Source organism: Ornithodoros turicata, chromosome 1 (genome assembly GCF_037126465.1).
Source record: "Ornithodoros turicata isolate Travis chromosome 1, ASM3712646v1, whole genome shotgun sequence".
In the NCBI taxonomy this organism is placed as follows: Eukaryota; Metazoa; Arthropoda; class Arachnida; order Ixodida; family Argasidae; genus Ornithodoros; species Ornithodoros turicata.
Window position 1 is genome coordinate 44,285,146 of NC_088201.1, and position 16,351 is coordinate 44,301,496.

The 16,351-nt window shown below is 44.4% G+C and overlaps 1 protein-coding gene across 3 annotated transcripts in view; it reads right to left on the minus strand.

The window, feature by feature from the left end:
* The window catches only part of LOC135378120 (protein CBFA2T1-like), a 78,066-nt gene that overhangs the window by 29,763 nt on the left and 31,952 nt on the right, over nucleotides 1–16,351 (minus strand). Inside the window, exon 1 of one of the 3 annotated variants that reach the window (XM_064611005.1) lies at nucleotides 6,195–6,385. The exons of the other annotated variants lie outside the window; for them this stretch is intronic. Coding sequence (XP_064467075.1) covers nucleotides 6,195–6,228 — 34 coding nt within the window. The 5' untranslated portion in view covers nucleotides 6,229–6,385. Of the gene's footprint in view, nucleotides 1–6,194; nucleotides 6,386–16,351 lie in introns of those variants that run through there. 3 annotated transcript variants of the gene reach the window in all.

Genomic DNA, 16,351 nt, shown 5'->3' on the forward strand with positions numbered 1-16,351 from the left:
CCTGTGTATTCAGCCAACACGCCTCAACGGAGCTGTAACCACGTCACTCCAGCCCATGGCACGTGAAAGAGTCTAGTGAACAATCACCGGATCATACAAAATGGCTGCGAGCGTCTTCTCTCCACAAGACGCTTTCTGCCTCACTTAAACAAGAACAAATTAATGTCGGACTCCTTTTTTGTTTTACAAAACACGACCCCACAGCACAAGAATGTGGATCCATGAATGACGGAGAGAAACCACCTTGCAGAAGAAGATGTATATCAGCATTGAATTGGTACAAATAGACATATGTGTTGCCTTTTTCCTTTAAGGTTTAGAAGGCCATTTACCAGTAAAATTCACGTCAAACAATGATTCCATATACAGTTTGTTCAAGAGTGAAAATGTTATAATCGACATATTGGTGCAGTCAATTGTATTAAATATAGTTATAATTAGATTAAGTATACATCTCTGGTGCTCGGTGATACGATCGACTTTACACCGTCCCCGACCTAAGGTTCGCCAAAACGTGCGAGACGTTTATTAGCATTCATGTGAATCTCAGTTCAAATACTGTTCGACAACACTGTTCAATCAGGAGTTCCCATCCGGGGTGCACTGTAGGCGATACCGCGGAAGACGTAGGACATATTCTCACTGCATCTGTCACGCTATGAAGATAGACTCCGCATTTTTAGATCAGGCCTCACGAGACTGGCGTCGCACGGTGCAAAAGGTTTTGACGTGCTGTCCAGCTGTGCAACACGTACAGAAGAAGAGCTACACGATCTGGCACGGTTTATACGCACAGCTGAACGTGCACAACACCTGTGACCTGCCGGATGGTATGTCGCACAGATAAGCCACGTCATGGTTCCATTTGGCGACGTATTTGGAGGCCTCGAACCGAATAGGATGTGTCTTCTGTAACATCGCGCTCGCTGCAGTTTGGTGTAGCTACCTTTACTATTTTTCCATTGGAATTGCAGTACTGGAACATTCAGCCGGGGTCCATGGGGAAGCGATGATGCTTTCTGCTGGAACGTATGATATGTCAGAAAACGTAGCAGTGGACCAACCTTGTGTACAAGGGCTACTTTTCCCGCTGCTCCACTCAACAAGCAGGAGTCGCACATCTGCTGAGTGCGGCAATCGGAATAATAAATGTACCTGACTGATGATAACTGATGTTTTTTGGTCTCTCCGTGGGAACGCGCTACCAAGGCCTCCACACTGACAATTTGATGCAATGAGAACAGACATCAGTGCACCGATTTATGCGCAAAGACTAGTGAACAGAGCTAAGACTGTCTAGCCATGCTACTTGATCATGTTCCGGCATGTGTTATCTGCTTCCTAACTTCAAATACAGAAAGACAGAAAGACAAAATAAAAAAGTCTGAAAGTCTGACGAAAGTCTGAAAGTCTGAAATAAGTATACACACAGGACTCGGGAGTACAGGACAAGCGTGTAAAGCAGTCCAAAACAGGAATTCGTACCGATGAGTTTCGAATTTTCTTATGCACAGCTTAACAACTCTACAACTCTACAGGGTATCCCAGAAAACGTGTCATTGAATTATAATAAAAAAACTACACCACCTAGAGTAATGCGGTCAATGGCATTTGTTCTTACTGGGTTTTTGCCACCTCCTCATTTGAATGTCGTGTAAGGTAAGTTTAAGTATGTAAATTTTTGCGAGCTCAAGTCGGAAATTTGCCTAGTAAAGGTCACTTTTTACCCCACCAATGTGAAGAGCGTGTCTAATTTAGTCAAATTAATGATAATTGACAGGGATATTCAGGAGCTATCCCACCGGAAAAAATAGCCGAACATCATGCTCTACGGAGGTCGCACAGAATAGCGCACGATGGATATTTCAGCGCAATCTTTGCCAGTCCGACGAAAGGAGGTTGGAAACCCAGCCCTCCCCGACATCGCAGAAAGGGAGAAAACAAGCACGGCTTATCACGTCCGACTTTCGCTGGGATAATGCTTTCCCTCTCCAAGTTTTAGGAACTGTTACTTTTTCTACTATCACTCTGTGGGCTGGCTTCGGAACCTCCTTGATTGCGCTCAAAAAGTAATCGCGCGCTACACTGTTAAAACAGAACTTCACCACATAGCACGCTCCTAGCCTACCATCATTCCGAATGATATCATTCTGTGCAATGATTTGTTGAAAATGAGAGGAGGCGCCTATCTGGGACAGATTATTTTGTCCCAGATAGGCGCCTCCCCCTGTTTTGAACAAATCATGACACAGAATGATATCATTCGGTATGATGGTTGGTTAGGAGCGTGCTATGTGGTGAAGTTCTGTTTTAACAGTGTATGGTCCGGTGCTCCGAAAAGCATGATATTCGGCTATTTTTTTCGATGGGATAGCTCGTAAATATCACTGTGAATTATCATGAATTTGAGTGAATTCGGCACGCTCTTCCTATTGGTGGGGTAAAAAAGTGACCTTTACTTGGCAAATTTCCGAGTTCAGTTCGCAAATATTTACAAAATTAAACTTGGAGTACATGACATTCACATTAGGAGGTGGCAAAAACCTAATAAGACCAAATGCTGTTGGCCGCATGATTCTAGGTGGCGTAGTTTTTTTATTATAATTCAATGACACGTTTTCTGGGACACCCTGTATGTAGGTCTTCGTACTGTAAAATTTGTTAATTTCGCGGTCTTAATAATTCGCGAATTCGGATGGAGGCACGTTTGGGGAATACTTCGCGAAATCGTAATTTCACCGCGGTAAGTGTTACTTGCTGTTGCACCACGGAGCTCCTCTGAAAGCTGACCTTCACGACAGCGTGATGAAGCCCACACATAGCGGCTGGCTCATGCAGGCCTATACGGAGAACTCCGAACCCGAGATAGTGACAGAGGTGCCAGGTTCGTGAAAGCAGGCACCTCCGGTGCCAACGTGCAGGGACGGAATATCGAACGTGGGCGATTGAAGTGACGAGTGCACGTGGAACCGATGCTGCTCAACAGTTAAGAATGTTGCCATGCGTGTTATCAATGTTAAAATGCTGCAATCAAATGGCATATGTTGAAACACTTGGAATTCATTAACCTTTGTTGCAAATTCCAAATTGCATTTCTCTGTCATCGATACCAACAGAGCGAGACTTTCGTAAAAATTTCGCAAAAATTAAGTCATTGGCGAAATTACTATTTTTACGGTAAATGAATAAAGAAAACAAAGCACGCGTAACACAGAAGTGAAATGCCTTAAACCGTAATGTGGATGAAATATGAAGAGGCGTTATTACATACGATCACGTGTGGTTGACGCTTTAATGAGGACCATACCAGTTTTCATGTCGCGGTTTGTAGCAAGAGCACTCTTAAAGACACATTTTGCTGCACACAGGGACGTATTTTTCTAGAGTGTGTCGTTATTTGGTTTCACCGTTGACTGTTAAGACCGTCTATCCAACAACTGGACGGTCCTTATTGAAATTCTACTGCAACTGCGTTCGACAGGAGAACGTTACTTCAGCCGAATATTTTCGTCTCAATGTTTAATATTAAAGACTTAAAGAATCAATACTGAAAGAAATTAGATAAACGATACCAGCTAATGTTGCGTTTTGGAAGCGTTATCTCTTATGCAGACACGCTCTGTGAAAGTGAAAGGTGCCGTCTTTGATTACGTTGTGTGTTAGCGTACATTCTATTCTGTGCAACACAGAACTTCGTTAATTTTGGTCTTATAATTAGGGGCCCGACGTGTCCTGCACTCTTAAAAATGAACTTCACCACATAGCACGCTCCTAGCCAACCATATCATCCCGAGTGACATCGTTATTTCCTCTGGTTTGCTGAAACGGGGGGCGTACACCATTTTTACGGCATTATGCAGTTCATAATTGCCACAAAAATACCAGTTTTCATCAAATCAAGGGAGAGAACGTTGTCATTGGGGAGGATGGTTGGCTAAGAGCGTGTTATGCGGTGAAGTTCTGCTTTCAGAGTGTATCAGCAATCTCAGCATCAATATGAATAGCGGTAAAAGACTGCAAAAAAGAAAAACAAGGCCGAACCACTTAGATATCTCCGATCTGTGGGCGACATTTTTTAGCGTGGTTTCCGTGAAACCACAAATATCATCACGGTTTCACGTCGTCAATATTCATTGCTTCCAGTTCTTTTACACGTGTCTTACGTTAGGTCTCTTGAAATGTATAAACAAAATTGAAAAAACAAAAACAAAAAAAAACAAGGTTACCTTACTTATACACCTTAAGTACCTTGCTTATGCACCTTACTTATCCTTGGGCGGTGAATCGCTCACCTCATCATCATCCAACGTATATATGTGTGCGTCTGTGGCCAGGTCTCACCAACGCCGATTAACACTTGAAACGAGATCGACGGTCCCTTAACTTGAATTTAACGCTTAACTCTGCTTCACTAAAGGGAGTTATTGTCACTGAAACATTCACCACGTAACTAGTAAACGTTTGTAAACAAATATTGAATGTTAACTTCAAGTTTTAGTAAGCCTTGATCTCGGTTCAAAGTTAACCAGCGTTGGTGAAACCGGGCCTGTGTGTGTGTTAAGCATAACAGTAAGCTGCGTGATGAACGAAATTCCACATGAATCAGGCTGTGCAATATCATCACCGAGCTCGCAGTGTCTGCCGGAATTCTCAGGAATGATGTATAGGGTGCTATTTTGCAGAACGACTTCCCGCAGCTGCGCTAGCCGCAGCTCGTAGTAGTCTACATGCGTTACGTAACGCAAGGCACATCTGGACAGCCCATTCTTGGAGCTCAGCAAAAGCTGTTTTCGCTGTGTTTGTTTTTGACCTCCATTTACAATAACGCACCCGGTGCGGAGCATGTGAGAAAAATGCCGCTTTTCATACCAGATGATGTGAAGGTCTCGTGCTTGCAACACATGATAATTGTCGATTAGCCGTGGATTGAGAAGCGCGCTTGTATTAGAAACCAAACGAACGCTCTGATTGCGTTCAATGCTGTGCTGGATTCCCGTTGTCGGAAGTCTGACAGAGAACGGGAACCGATAAGGGACTGCATTATATAACTCAGTATTGCGACAGATTGCTAGGAATGCGTTATGGAGCGGCGCAAATGCCACACCGTTGATACAACAACAGCTGATCGGCGGTTGTCAAACTAAATCACTTGCATTCCATTCATGCTTGCAGGCACCCAATGCTTGCATGGATACATATTTAGCTAAACAGCTCCACTGGACCGTGCCAACTTACATCTTGCACTTCGACCCTCCTATGTAGCATTGCTGCTATTCTGCGTGAGATATGGAACAGGGGATTCGCGTTCATCTGGGGTACTTCTTAATGTTGTTTTCTTTCTCCCTCACCAAGTAGAGGTGGATACGAAACCAAAAACCTTTCAGAACATAGTTCTCAATCTTTTTTACTCCATGCACCCCTTCTGACGTTCATCAAAGCGCTCTCCCCCCCCCCCCCCCAAGTTAACTCCAAAGCAATACACGCGTAAAAAATTTGGGTGTGCTACTACTTCTTCTAAGTTTCTTGAAAGTATTGTTTTGTAGCGAGCGATCTTACCGGTAGACAGCCCTACCAGTACGTGCGCACCCAGGGGCCATCATGACATACCGTCAAGGCGTTCCCAGCGAGGGAGAATGCACGCAAGGGCCGAGTGGAGGCGAATGCTACGGGGCGTCATTCCCCCAGGGGGCAATTTTCCACCCGGTGAGAACCCCTGTTTTATGAGGACATACGTCAAGGTATCGCGTTAAAAATTTCCGTGCTTCCTTTTTGTTTTTTCAAAATTAAATAATTAAATAAAAAATAAATGAAAAGAAATGCGGTATGCTAAGATATGCATGAGCATACATACAACAATATAACTAAACATCCAAGAACGTCTACCCTGCACACAATATAAAGTAAGACTCCGTAAAGACTTCCATAAAAGCTATATAAGGCACTTTATAGGATTGAAGGAGAAAAAGAAAACGCGGGGAACCGTTCCGCGACTAATTTCTGAGAAATTTCGTCTTCAACTTTAGAGAATGCTCTTTCCAGTGAGGCTTTCAAGCGCATGAATAGATCGCGAGTTTAAATACTCAAAAAGCTTGCGGTCGAGTTCAGTTGACAGCTTGCAAACAGGCGAGCTGGCTATCAACTGAACTCTTTCCATCAAACAAAATACAGTAGTCGTAAAATAAGCAAATACCTACCTTTCCATCGAAACAAACCCAGCCTGCCATACATCCCCAAAAAGTTCAAAGCCTGGTTCCTATAGGTGACGTCATTAACGCGCCATCTCTGCGCGCTGAGCACGCACCGTGCAAAAGCAGTGAAAGAATGCTGCTTGACCAATAGAAGAAGAAACTCGTAACGGGGTTGGGCACGCTCAAGAGCCGCTCGTCGTCACTGATTCAGAAGGCTTTCAAATGTAGTTGGGTGAGAGAGCTGGAGGGAAGCAGAGACACACATGCGGCCGCAAGCCACACATTGTGCGCTCGCCACAGCTGTGCGCAGACAAACAGCGATGAACAGCTGGCTGCCTGACTTGCAGCAAACGCGCTAGCTGGATCACTGACTGGTTGGCGTTATCCGTTCTCTGGCCTCCGGTCAAGAACGGGTAGTCCAATGATGACGTAAGGGGTGCGCGACGATTAGGGGCTCAAACTTGGTGGAACTGCAATGGGGATGGCTACGACTGGGGGTGACAATGACGCAGATAAAATGTGCTTCAACTATTTCTCTAACTCCTCTCATCCTCTGACGCCATATCCCACACGGTTTTGTCGATGCAAATTTTTCGATTATAGTAACGACGGCTTTGTCAAAACGTTTCCTCAAGACTGAGCCGCAGTGTAGATATTTGTATCCCTTTGCGTGCTTTTTAAGACATCAACATTAATAAGAAAAAAATGGGTTCTGGTGTCAGAAGTCATACTATTTCTTGTGACCACTACTGCAAAAGCGATTGTAAAATGTAATTTCATTACCTGGTACAGAGAAGTGTAATTGCAATTGAAATGCGAAGTTATACTAAAGGATGAGAATAACCGGGAGGACATCTACTTAGTATTTAAGTATTTGCACGTAGTTCCTCAGCAACAACAACAGCAATAAATGAAGGAATGCATCGATGATGATGATAGTTCCTCTACAAATCTGTTAATACGCTGCTGAAAAAGAAAAAAACAAACTACATTGGGAATCATATGCACTAACGAAGCAATGTTTTGATGTTTCCTGATACGCGATTTTGTCAGTACAGTACCACCAGACATAAGTATTTTTGGCAAGACACACATCGACCACGACCTCGATGGACGGAAACAGCGGACCTCTGCATTGAAGCCGAGTTATAGCTCCTCCGACAGAGAACGTCGTCGTCGGTTCTTTGTGGGGAATTTCGCCGCTATGTGCAGCTGTTTGGGTTACCACTATAGGCAGTATTGAACTTAAAGGAATGTCCAGCCACACCTTATCTACAACCTTCAACTCCAAGCCTTGCGTCTAGACGCAAAGGTCTAGAATGATGTTGTGCGGTCACAATATAATCACATCGCTGAACGTGCGTGTGGTTCACACGTGCTCTCCACGCAACACCTGTGTTATGCGCGTAAGTTACGACTGGAAAAAACGGGAACACACGTGCAGTGCAGCGTAAGTCATCGCTCCCGTACAACTGGAAACCTTTGTTCTTCCACACAACGCCGTTCTTTTTCCTTTCTGTTTTTTTGTTTCTGCTCCAGATGAACGCCCGTAACTGCAGCAGGCAGGTTAAACATTGCAGCAACCGAAGTCGTGCAAACAGAAACGTACGATGCGTGGAGTTAAGGGACCATCATATGGAAAGAAGCTTTGCAGGTGACGAACACGTTGTTCGTCCCCTGAAAGGCAATAAAAAGAAGAAGAAGAAGAAAAAAAAGACAGATGGGGTTCATTCGTGAGAAGCAGTATTCCCTAACTGTCCGGAAACACTGTGCTTGTTTATATCTGGAAGCACAAGGCCGTGCGGTATTGTCTTACTATGTTAATAGTTATATTGCACCAATTATGATATTGAAGTATTATACTCATTATACTCGTATACATACATGGTGTTTACTTTTATTCGTTACAGAATTTTCATTAAAAAACTGGCAGAGCAAAATTGATGCCGTTTTTGCAGTTGAGTTCTACCGCCATGCTGACATCCACTCGAAGAAAGTATGCAACTAGAAGATGACTAATTACCTAAAATACATTAATTAGCTCTTTAATTAGGTGATTTCCGACGAAAGCGGGAGATCAGATTGAGAGACCATCCTAGTTGAAAGCCATTCCACGTTTAAAAAATCCTGAAACACACACGTGCGTGAAGGTATCCACCCCTCGAATTCCGATATGCAAATGAGCCGAAACTGAAACCGCGGCGACCTGGAACGCAGGCGGTACAGGCAACACCTCCTAGATAGTAGAAGGCCTGCGCACTGCCCAACTCACGGAGGCCTGCGTGAGCTTTGCGAGCTGCTTCGAGTTTCTCTCTTGTTCGCTCTTTCATCGACGTCATAGCAGCATCCACAGCAGGCCTTCGTGTGTGACGCTGTGTCACGTGGGGCGCAGGCCTGATGCTACCTAGGAGGTATTGGTACAGCTCTCATTCCACGTCACAGAGCCACGTGATTTGGAGCGATGGAGATGATTGGAGTAAGTGCCGACCTGCGGGCCAGAGAAACCGCTTTCCCGGCCTCCGTCGGCGAAGGTGATGCGCTTCTCAGGCGCTCTTTTTCAGTTTCGGCTCATTTGCATATCGAAATTCGGGGATGGATATCTTAGCGCAGGTGCGTGTCCAGGATTTTCTAAACGTGGAATGGCTTTCAACTAGGATGGTCTCTCATTCTGATCTCCCTCTTTTGCCCGAAATCCCTTAATTAAAGAGTTAATTAATGAATTTTAGGTAATTAGTCATCTCGTAGTTGCATACGTTCTCCGAGGGGATGTCAGCCTGGCCGTAGAACTCAATTGCAAAAACGGCATTTATTTTGCTCTGCAAGTTTTTTAAATCAAAATTCTGTAACGAATAAAAATAAACACCCTGTATATATTGTCTGATGTACCTGTAATACTTCCTTGCATTCGTGTAACGCATTGGTTCCCAAACTCCGCTGCCCCACGACCCATAAAAATATAGACGTCCCCCCTCCGGGTTGCCTCGCCGCGATGCCGGACGTCTTCTGATCTCAGCGCATGAACGTTAGCCAAAACGATATACACATTGTATTGGAGCTACAAACACGAACGAACGCTTAATCCTGAGCAAATACGGCGCCGTGATCTGCTAACTACTGCGTGCTTCGCTTACCGAAAACGCACGCGAAACGGTTTTTCGGGTCCTCGCTAATTCGAGAAGACGCCAGTGCGCGGTGCACCGTGAAGGCTGAGCCACTGGGCTGGGTGTCCGCGTATGCCACGATAGATGCAGACGCTGTGGCCTTTAGTGGGAGTGAGTGGACCTCACAGCATAGATTTTGGCCCTCGTGCACAAGTGAAAGCAGGCGTGAAAGCGAGGCTGTATGATGCATCGAAAGCGTCGCGTACCCCACATGCAAGCGCATTTATGAGAAACCTCCGGGTCTGCTGCCACGGGCTACCTGATATCGCAGAATGGCGGACAGGGCGTGGCATTGTTTTGTTAAGTTGTGAGCCGCTTCGCGAGCCCCCTCGGAACATGTCGCGACCCACAGTTTGGGAACCACTGGTGTAACCTGTTGTGAGCTCCATTCTAGGAAATTACTAGGAAACGTAGACAGCAAAGTATCGAAGTAAGGAGCCACCAACATAGTCCTACAGTAAATGTCACTTTAATTTATCAGCCTCATATTTTGAACTGCGGAGAACTGCAACACAACCTAACGAACCGGGCAGTACCGGGTGAAAGGCAAAGATGAAATCTGTCTTTCTCACCGTGTGGCGTTATAGCAGTACCCACCACCACCACTACCACCGATACAGCCCGTTTAAAAAGGCAGTAAAGCAATACTGGATGTTTCAACTCTTAGCGCAAAATTTTGTGTCGACTGTAAAGTATCAGAATCAGGTTACAGCAATCGAGGCAACAATATGAGGCGTTTTTGCCTCAGCGGAAAAAATGGCTCATGTCAGTAGTTCGTCCTCAGACGACGCACAAGTGTTGAACCGTTCGCCGCCACATGCTGTTGCCTTTTGTTTGAAATTCAACTGAGCCGCGTTAATGCACTCCGCAGCACACTTCGCCTGTAGTGACTCTAGAACATATTCGCCGTTGTTCATCTTTTCTGTATACAATGATGGCTTGTCGCTGGACGGTGGTTTTAATAGCGGTCTCTCGGAGCCACACAGACACCTGCAAGCGTGAGGATTCCGACACGAGGGAAGCGGGTTTTAAAAAATATCTCTGCATTGTTTTTCGAGGGCTCTTGATATGTCGTGGACTTTGAAAGGCCTACGTTTTTCTCATAATCGTACAACGCTTACAACGGACAGTCACCAAGTACGTATGCTTAATAAGAAGACTACCTTGCATGAAAACTGATGAAAGTTAAGTACTCTCATTCTACAGAACCCAGTTATTGTTATCATTCAGTGTCAAATTGAATAGACGACTTCAGAAAATCTCAGAGAGCTTAACGACGCTTTGAACTATGGGAACTTGCTTATCACAAAGAAGGAGGTGGTCTCCAAACTGTTTCGAATTCTCCTCTCTCGGCCCATTGTCCACGAGGTGTCAAGGTCAGCAAAAACGAAACGTGGACTGTTCTCCCTTCCTCATTACAGTAATCTCCCAGGATGCAACGCGTGCACAAGGAGCACTGGGATAATGAAAAGAGACCAAGAAAGTGCAGAAAGGTCACACACTGAGAAGCCAATCACAATCACTTATTAAAGAAAGTGTGAACAGTGAACACAGGCACTGAAGAACAGGGTCTGTTCCACGTACGTGTACTCTCATCGCCATAATTTTTTTACAGTCAATCAATCAATCAATGAACCCCTCGTATTTTTAAGCAAAGGAAATAGTAAAGATAAATTTAAGACTTGAGATTCACTCGCTCTTTCGCAACAGATGTAAAGGGATGTTGTAGAGCATGGCAAGAGAAAGCTTCAGGTGATTTGGGTATGAGCTGCAAGTCTTTCTTGGTTTGTTTCTAAACTCTCAGTCGAACTTAGTTGATGTACCTTCGACAGAGTTAGCAAATACCGCTAACTTCTTCAACTCTTCAACTCTAAGCGCAAGATGCACTAAAAACTAGGACGAATGAAAAAAGGAAACGAAAAACGGATACACGCCTCGAAAGAAAAGTATTGTTCACCTTGCTAAAGCCCAACGTTCGCGTGCTCACTCTTAAGCCTGGAAGGACACCACCTGGTGTGCTGCCATTTTTTTCCCTCGTGCTTCGGTTACTTGGTAAGATTTCCTATTTGGCGAATGTCTCTGCGTTACACGCAGAAAGAAAAGTTAGTGCGAAAGTTTAGAACGCTGCGGCTGACAGCTGTAGCAACGCGGAAACGACATGTGCTCCATCTGAGGTCAGGAAAGAGACCCCGAGAGTATCCAGATGGCTTTGGAAAGAAAACACAAACGTTTCTCAGGCAACATTCCTGCTGGATATACGAAAATTGTTCGGTGCATTGCTCCTTAGGAAATTTCGTTCGAGATGAAAGCCGATGATTTCAATGAAGCCTCGTGTGTTCCTGGGACGTACGTACAAAATGTTCCAGCTTGGTTTTATGCATCAACTATACGAATATGATACATACAAGATGAATACTGAGACCGTTCTAAATACGAGAAGACATGCAGCTGACCTAAAACTTAGCAGTCCAATACAGATTTCCTAGAACTTATATTACAATTTTTTGAGACGCTATCCTAGTGAAGAGAGAGAGAGAGGAGGAAAAAAAACGCAAGCAAGAAAACACGCTTTGTATTTGCACAGCCTATTCCGATGAAAAATTCTGAAAGCTGGATATGCGTCACAAAATCGATGCTTCTTCCACTAGCACTAACTAGCACTCACATAGTTTGCCTCATAACTTTGTTTTATTGTTTTCCCAAATACTACTCTTTCAGGCTAATTTATTTTCGAGTGATATACGTTTCCTTTCCTGTCATGCCTCCAACAAAGTGCTTTGTTTTTCAGCCGTTTAATCGGAGTAGAGGAGTTTCCGATTGTTCTGCAATCCTGGATGAGACTTCCTGATCTCACTAAGCCCTCGGTTCTCCTAAGCCGAAAAGCACATTATCATACAAGCCAGTCCCGTTCATTCCCTCCGAAGGGAGTCGAGCCTAACAAGGATATCTCCCTATATATATTTATCTCGTGCCATACAGATGCGCCCATATGACCAAGGGTAGTCAAGAGACGCAGATGTTTGCACACTGCTACCTCCCTCCCCCCCCCCCCCCTCGCGGCACTTTCCTCTCAGCAGCAGGTGAGTGTGCGAACCCAGAGGACCACGCCCGAGCCCTTTCCTTACATGTGGCAACCACATGGAGTTCCAGCATACACGTAAGGCATCATCCACCTAGTGTTATGCTCACGTCGAAAGCTTCAAAATACGTTATCGTTGCAAATTACAGAAAATACCGCGCAAAAAGCTGTTGCCCTAAATACCGCATGTACCCGTGTTTAGTCCACACCTATAAAATAAAAGGAAAGACGTATAATTTGAGAGTAATACAATTCTCGAAAGCATAAATGCACAAAGTTCGTCCGGCACCCACTCTTGTCCTAAACACTGCACTGAAAAATTACAAAGTTCACTGTAAAGTAAAGCCAGGGTAGTTGTTCGCTTTTTCATTGTACAACAGAGATGATATCGAAAATTTCATCTATGATTTCATGAACTTCGTTCAAAAGAAAAGGACCGTTGCATCCTTCCTAGCTCATTTCACCGTCAGTTTTCTCACACAAGTTGTTCATGACTGAAGGTTATTTGAAGAGATGGCGGTACGGTGGTGGTAGTGGCGTGCTATTTCCGAGCGATCTGCCTGCCTGCCTGCCTGCAATCTCTGAACAGCCTTAGTCGCTGGGCGAGAGTTGGTATTCAGAATGTTGTTCGAGTCTATTTGAGATGCTGCAGGAAGCCTGCCCCTGTGGCCGGCCTTCCATTTGATGCCAATACACTATCTGCCTGCCGGTACGGTACATTAAATTTCAGCATGTACTTGCTGGATGTTGACAGCTTTGAAGAATAGCGCTTTTCTGAATACCTACCAGGGATAAACTCTGAACCGCCAACCATGACGATGGGCGTAATAATGTAATGTTCGTTCGGTTCTTGTATGACAGTAGGGGAAAGCTGGACAATGCGGAAAATTCTATTTTCGGCTTGTTGGTGGCGTCATCACCACCCCTTGCGGGATGTTCATCGAGTAGGACTAGGTGCGTGTGTGGACGAAATTTCATGTCGGTGCACGGAGGTGTTGCATAACGTTGCAATAACGTTTTTCATTGCTGTCGCTAAAATGGTGCAAGATCACATGAAACAAATTATAGTTGCGCTGAATTATGACTCGTACCTTAAACAACAGCTACGCTGTAAAGATCGAACGGCACGAATTCCCACTTTTGCGGTTATATGAAGCGTGGAGTACATTCGATTGATAGACAACCTGTGAAGGGCAAAGTGGAAAATTGTCACTGTTATTGTTCCCACTAATTCTGACTAGAACTCTATAGATATGTTAACAAAAATTGATATTTATTCGTGACGTGCCCCTGTATGGACTGACGACAAATAGCTTCGAACTTGAATGGACTGTGGCCTGCAAGACCACAGCATTTTACGGCTACTCATTATGTACTTTTTCAAGTAAAGTTTTTATTCTCTCTGTAAGTGAGTTTACACACTTTCGACTTTGATTCTCAATATTTTCCACTTCGCCGTCCCCATGGGGCAAAGTGATAAATTTTGGTTAATTTGTAACATACGTTTTTATTATAAAACATCTCTAATAAGCCGCGCTATGGCACACTAATGGTGTTTTGTCAAAAGATCAAAGTATCTTTTAAGTGTAAAATTTTTGCGTGCCCACGCGTATTAACATGCACAAAAATTCTTGAACGTGGGTATAACCCCTTTGCCCTGCCTTCCCCTACTCACGCACAGCACCACATGAGGAAAGAAAATGCTGAAAAAATATTATTGCAAGATGACACGATTCTTTCACCATTAAGAGATGCAATATTTCCAATATTATGGCAAAACAGATAAATAAAACCAGAGAGCTACCCTTCTGTCAAAGAACCATCGAACAAGTCGATACAAAGCGGGTCGGTACTAAACAACACGTAGACGACTTTCGGGACGTCTGCCTCCCGTGCCACGAGCTCATCGAGATGGTTGCCGACAATATAGCACTCGGACAGGTGCGCGGTTTAGTCTAAACACATATTATCTCTCTCATGTAGCCTCCGCCCTCGTAACGATGCGCGCGCTTACAGCTATGGGCCGTAGAGGCACGTTGCGCACAAAACGACACGCGCTACAAGATGAACGACTCACTGGTGCCCTGCGCAGAGGAACATGCGATAGAGCCCTGCACGGGCCGACGTTTCCGTGCCCGACCCGGCCCGGGCGCGTCGAAAAATGTTTTTATGGGGCCCGGCCCGGTGACACAGCGAATAGAGTCCGGCCCGGCCCGGCCCGATGACTCAGCGCGTCCATCCCGGCTTAGTATTTCCAACCGTGACGTACGCGTTTCTAGCGCTTATCAAACAAATTTATAAGTAAATTTATAAGAAGAAAAGACACGGCCACAAACATACCAGAACTGTCGTTTTAACACCAGAACATTACGATACCAAATTAAATCCAGAACGCACGCGGGCAAGCGCGTTATCGTTATACTACCAAGTTTTTATGGAGATATATGATGCTGTCGACAAACTCCTTCTCCCAGTCCTTACCCCGCTCACCAAGCTTTGCGAACGTGTTTGTGAAATACGTGAGGAGTCAGGAGCAATGTAAAGTGCCTTTGAGAATGTTATAGAGGGTCGAATCATACGTATAATGCAGTGTCCCTTGCTTGTTGAACAGGAATGACGCAAGCACGTGATGATATGAACTACACATTAAATTTCAAAACACCCTTTTTGGTGTAATTCGGCGGTATCATAACTGACTCCCTTTTTGGTGTATATCAACACCCTTTGGAAAAGTTACACCCCTCAGAAAAGGTGTATTCCTTACACCCAAATTGGTGTATTTCAACGGTATCATAACTGACTCCCTTTTTGGTGTAATCCTACACCCAGTGGAATCTGTACACCCTTCTGGAAAGGGTGTAAATGGAGTGCACCATGTGTTTTATATGAGACACGGCGAAATGAAGTCCGCGAACGCGTCTGAGGAATGTCTGAAGATGCCATGGCTGGGCTTTGGAATCCCAGCAATCTAATTCCAGCAACCACTGTAAGCCAAACTGATACAGATACATAAATGATACGGATGATACAGATGAATACATATATATAAATAAAATAAAATATAATAAAAATAAAATTAATAAATACAGATATTAGTACAAATTTTGTTCACTTGAACATACAGTTCTTCATGGTTTCGTGTTTGTTAGTGCAGTATGTACCCTTGTATTCGTTATGCAAATGCTCTCTTCCTCTGTTCTGTGAATACACAACTTTTTGCTCTGCCAACCCTTTATCGTAATTCTTTTTTGCTGAATATGCACTGCACTTGCTTATAACACTGTATTGGGCTGACATCTGACATAATGTCCACAAAAACATTGGGCAGGACAAGTATTTTTTACTTTATGGTATTAGTTAATGATGAAGTCATGTCGTAAATATTAGGTACTGACAGCACAAGAAGGTAATTCGTTATTCGCCACATATCCATTCATTGCCTTTTCTTAAGAAAATGTCAAACTGGAACACATGTTTCACCCACTGTGGATATCCCCCAAATAAAAGTCTCATTAGTATATATGTTGTTCATTTACACCATATTTACACCAAAATGTGATAACACGTTGGAAAGAGGGTGTTTCGAAACACTAACACCCCATTAACACCACTTCTGGTGACTGTTTTTTTCCATACAAGGTGTAATAGGGGAGTATATGCAATGTTACACCTTAATTACACCTCAAACACACCAAAAAAGGTGTTCTGAAATTTACAGTGTAGTCTTCCATTGCACGGAATTAGCTGCGTGACCCGGTCGATTCTGACTCTCGGAAACATGTTTGTCGGCTCGGGCCCGTCCCGGCCGTGCTGGTGTCTTTTATCGGCCCGACCCGGCCCGCGGTGTTGGCGTACTTTGTCGGCCCGGGCGCGGCTCGGCAGGGAGCACACAGCCAAAACAAGCGCAGCAATAACAAGCGCAG